The 2991-nt window shown below is 44.6% G+C and overlaps 2 protein-coding genes across 2 annotated transcripts in view; both read right to left on the reverse strand.

Annotated features, from left to right (window-relative positions):
* Nucleotides 1-2991, reverse strand: part of BCR (breakpoint cluster region) — an 814161-nt gene that overhangs the window by 588746 nt on the left and 222424 nt on the right. The gene's annotated exons all lie outside the window — the stretch shown is intronic.
* LOC105546092 (probable palmitoyltransferase ZDHHC8) overlaps nucleotides 1-2991 on the reverse strand; it is a 101983-nt gene that overhangs the window by 91004 nt on the left and 7988 nt on the right. The window contains 3 exon segments of the mRNA XM_011989188.1: nucleotides 306-347; nucleotides 1862-1910; nucleotides 2718-2759. Coding sequence (XP_011844578.1) covers nucleotides 306-347; nucleotides 1862-1910; nucleotides 2718-2759 — 133 coding nt within the window.

Here is a 2991-nt window from a genome sequence, read left to right on the forward strand (position 1 = left end):
CATCCTCAGCCTCCTGAATTTCAGCCCAGCACCTTCCTCCCCAGCACAGCAACAGGTCAGCCCTGACCATTCCTCTCTTATTGCCTTTGTGCAAACCAGGACCAGGACCAGGACCAGGTGAGGCCTTGGGATTGTCCCTCCCCAACAATCTGCAAAACAATCCTTGATGTCACCAACAAAGCACAGCCTTATGAATTGGTGGTCAGTCCCTCTGTGAACACCTCTATCACTGTAAAGCTGGCAGCGCCCCTCCACGGTTGGCCTTCCCAGGCACTGCACCTGTAGGTGACGGAGCATGTCCTTACCCTGAGGCCTGGGTGCCCAGTCTATCCTGTCCAATGAGCGAGCTGTGGAGAAGGGGGGATTCCAGGTTAAGGGGAGACTAGCAGGGCTCCTGCTTTTATGCTGCCCTGTTGGGAAGGCTGTTAAAGAAACAGAAAGTGCTAAGCAGTGAAGATAGAACATGTTTTCATTACTTAAACCAATACATTCCACAGATGGAATAATAAGAAATGCTACATGCAAGCTAACTGAACCCAACAACATATCAAAAAGATAATCCACCATGATCAAATGGGTTTCATACCAGGGATGCAGGGATGGCTTAACATATGCAAGTCAATCAATGTGATACATCACATAAATAAAATTAAAAACAAAAATCATATGATAATCTGAATAGATGCAGAAAAAGCATTTGACAAAAGCCACATTTCTTCATGATTAAAACCCTTCAGCAAAATCAGCATAGAAGGGACATACCTTAAGGTAATAAAAGCCATCTATGACAAACCCACAGCCAACATTATCCTGAATGGGGCAAGTTGAAAGCATTCTCCCTGAGGACTGGAACAAGACAAAGATGCCACGTTCACCACTTCACTCAACACGGTGCTGTTCACTACAGCATTGGTCATAAGAGCAAGACTGGAAACAGAACTAATGGATACCCAGAGGGCGGTGCTTAAGTAATTTTGGGAATAGTCATAGGATGCAGTATTTCATAGATCTGAAACAATACAATGGATTTACAGTTGAAATGTGGAATGATAACTAAGGTGCATTGCCCAGTGGCATATGCAGAGGTGCAGAGGACTTTGTATAAACACGATCACGCATCAGCATGCATTCCAGGCGCATGTTTCTATTTGCACGTAGATTGTAGGGATGATATGTGAACAAAACTGTTGACTTGCTGTTTGGAAGTTCAGAGTGGAAGGGAAACTTCCTTGCTAACCTTTTATGATATTTAGAGTTATTTCTAACTGTGAATACGTAATACATTTAGAAACCTTAGCTAATAGGAAAAGCCTCTGTTCCTGGCCTCCTGCTGGCACACGTCAGGTGAACATGGGGCTGTCATGCTAATGTGTGCAAACTCAGAAAACTCCAAGAATGGGAGTCTGTGTTTTTCATCATACAAATAATTGTTAATAGAAATAGTATAATGGTTATTGCTCATGGATATACCATGCATATTCTATTAGATAATAATAAATTCTGACATTTGAACCATATTTACACATGGACATTGAAATATATGGATGAAATATTGTGGCTTATACGGGCAATGGCTTTATTGGCATTTTACAAACTGATCCTCATTCATCATGGCATGGGTCCGTGGGACATTAAGTAGCCTGTTATGTTTGGGAAAGGCAGTGATGACCACAAGAATGACTTCGACTACTAAAGTACCATGGAGATTTCAACAATGTTTTGTTTAATATTTAAACATTTCATTGTGCTTCCAAGGTTTTTTCTCACCCTAATAGCTGTCACCCATATCATGCGGGTCCCATTAATACAGATACCTCCGAATGCACCACTCTTCCATTATATCCAGCCAATTGCTGGTTACCTTGGGACTACAACTGGGGGAGGGCAGGGCCTGCTTGCCACCTCCTCATCTACGGTAAGAGTCAATGAGCAGTTAAGTAGACACTGAAAACCATTTATCCTGCTGGAGTGAGAAATAAATGGTTTCTTTCAACAGGGTAATAAAATGCATCTTTTCCAACTTATTTATATGACTCAAGGCCCATCTCAATTCCAGATGCGGATTCTCACAAAGGTGTATAATTCCTGATTCTCACAAAGGTGTGTAATGTTGTCCAAGGCCCAGTGCAGAGGAACACAGGTGTTGCCGTCAGACTGCCAGGGTCCGATCCCGCCTCCGTCACTCACCCCAGGAGCTCCCTTTAAGCCAGGAGTCAACAGCAAGATGGAAACGTGAGTGCTTTTTAAAGTCCTAAAAGTTCAGAGGATGACCGTGAATTTCTCCTGCACCCCTGGGCACACACCAGGAGAACTGTGTCTCCAGGTTCAAGTAAGTGCCTGTGAGGGAGTTGTGTCCCTCAGATTCTGTTCGCCACAGGTGCCACTTGATGCAACCCCAAACCTCTTCTGCACAATCCCAAGGAGTGCTGACCAGTCCAACCCAAAGGCTGTGATGTTTGGCAGAGGCAGAGGTAGAAAAGAAAAGGCCAGGTGTTCTGGGAAAGATCACCTTTAAATCACACAGCACCCTCCCAGCCCACAGAGACAGTTCTTACATTATGGCAAGAAACCTGGAAAACACCAAATCCAATTTGACACATATTTCCTTTTTCTTTTTGATTTCATGCCCCCTCCCTCAACCTCCCAAGCAGCATGGATACCCCGAAGGCCCTGGGAACTCTCTCCCATTGGATCTTACCTGGAAAGTAGTTACCTACCTGCAAAATCCTCGTCGTCAGATATGCTCTCCACAATCAAATCTTTAGAAACACAAACACCAGGCTAAGTCATTAGAGAGAGGCCCACCCACTCCTCGCACCCCAGCTGAAGCCCCGGTGCTTCACACAGGATCCCCTGGTGTTTCCTCTGGTTCACAGACATCCCTCCAGCCTCTCTAGACATTGTTTTATACTTGCAAAATCATCTGCTCTCACCAGATCCCAAATCCTCCTTCCCAAAAGGAGCCCAGAATCAGGTTTCTATACCCTACAG

The sequence above is a fragment of the Mandrillus leucophaeus genome, unplaced genomic scaffold (genome assembly GCF_000951045.1).
Source record: "Mandrillus leucophaeus isolate KB7577 unplaced genomic scaffold, Mleu.le_1.0 Scaffold349, whole genome shotgun sequence".
NCBI classification, from domain to species: domain Eukaryota; kingdom Metazoa; phylum Chordata; class Mammalia; order Primates; family Cercopithecidae; genus Mandrillus; species Mandrillus leucophaeus.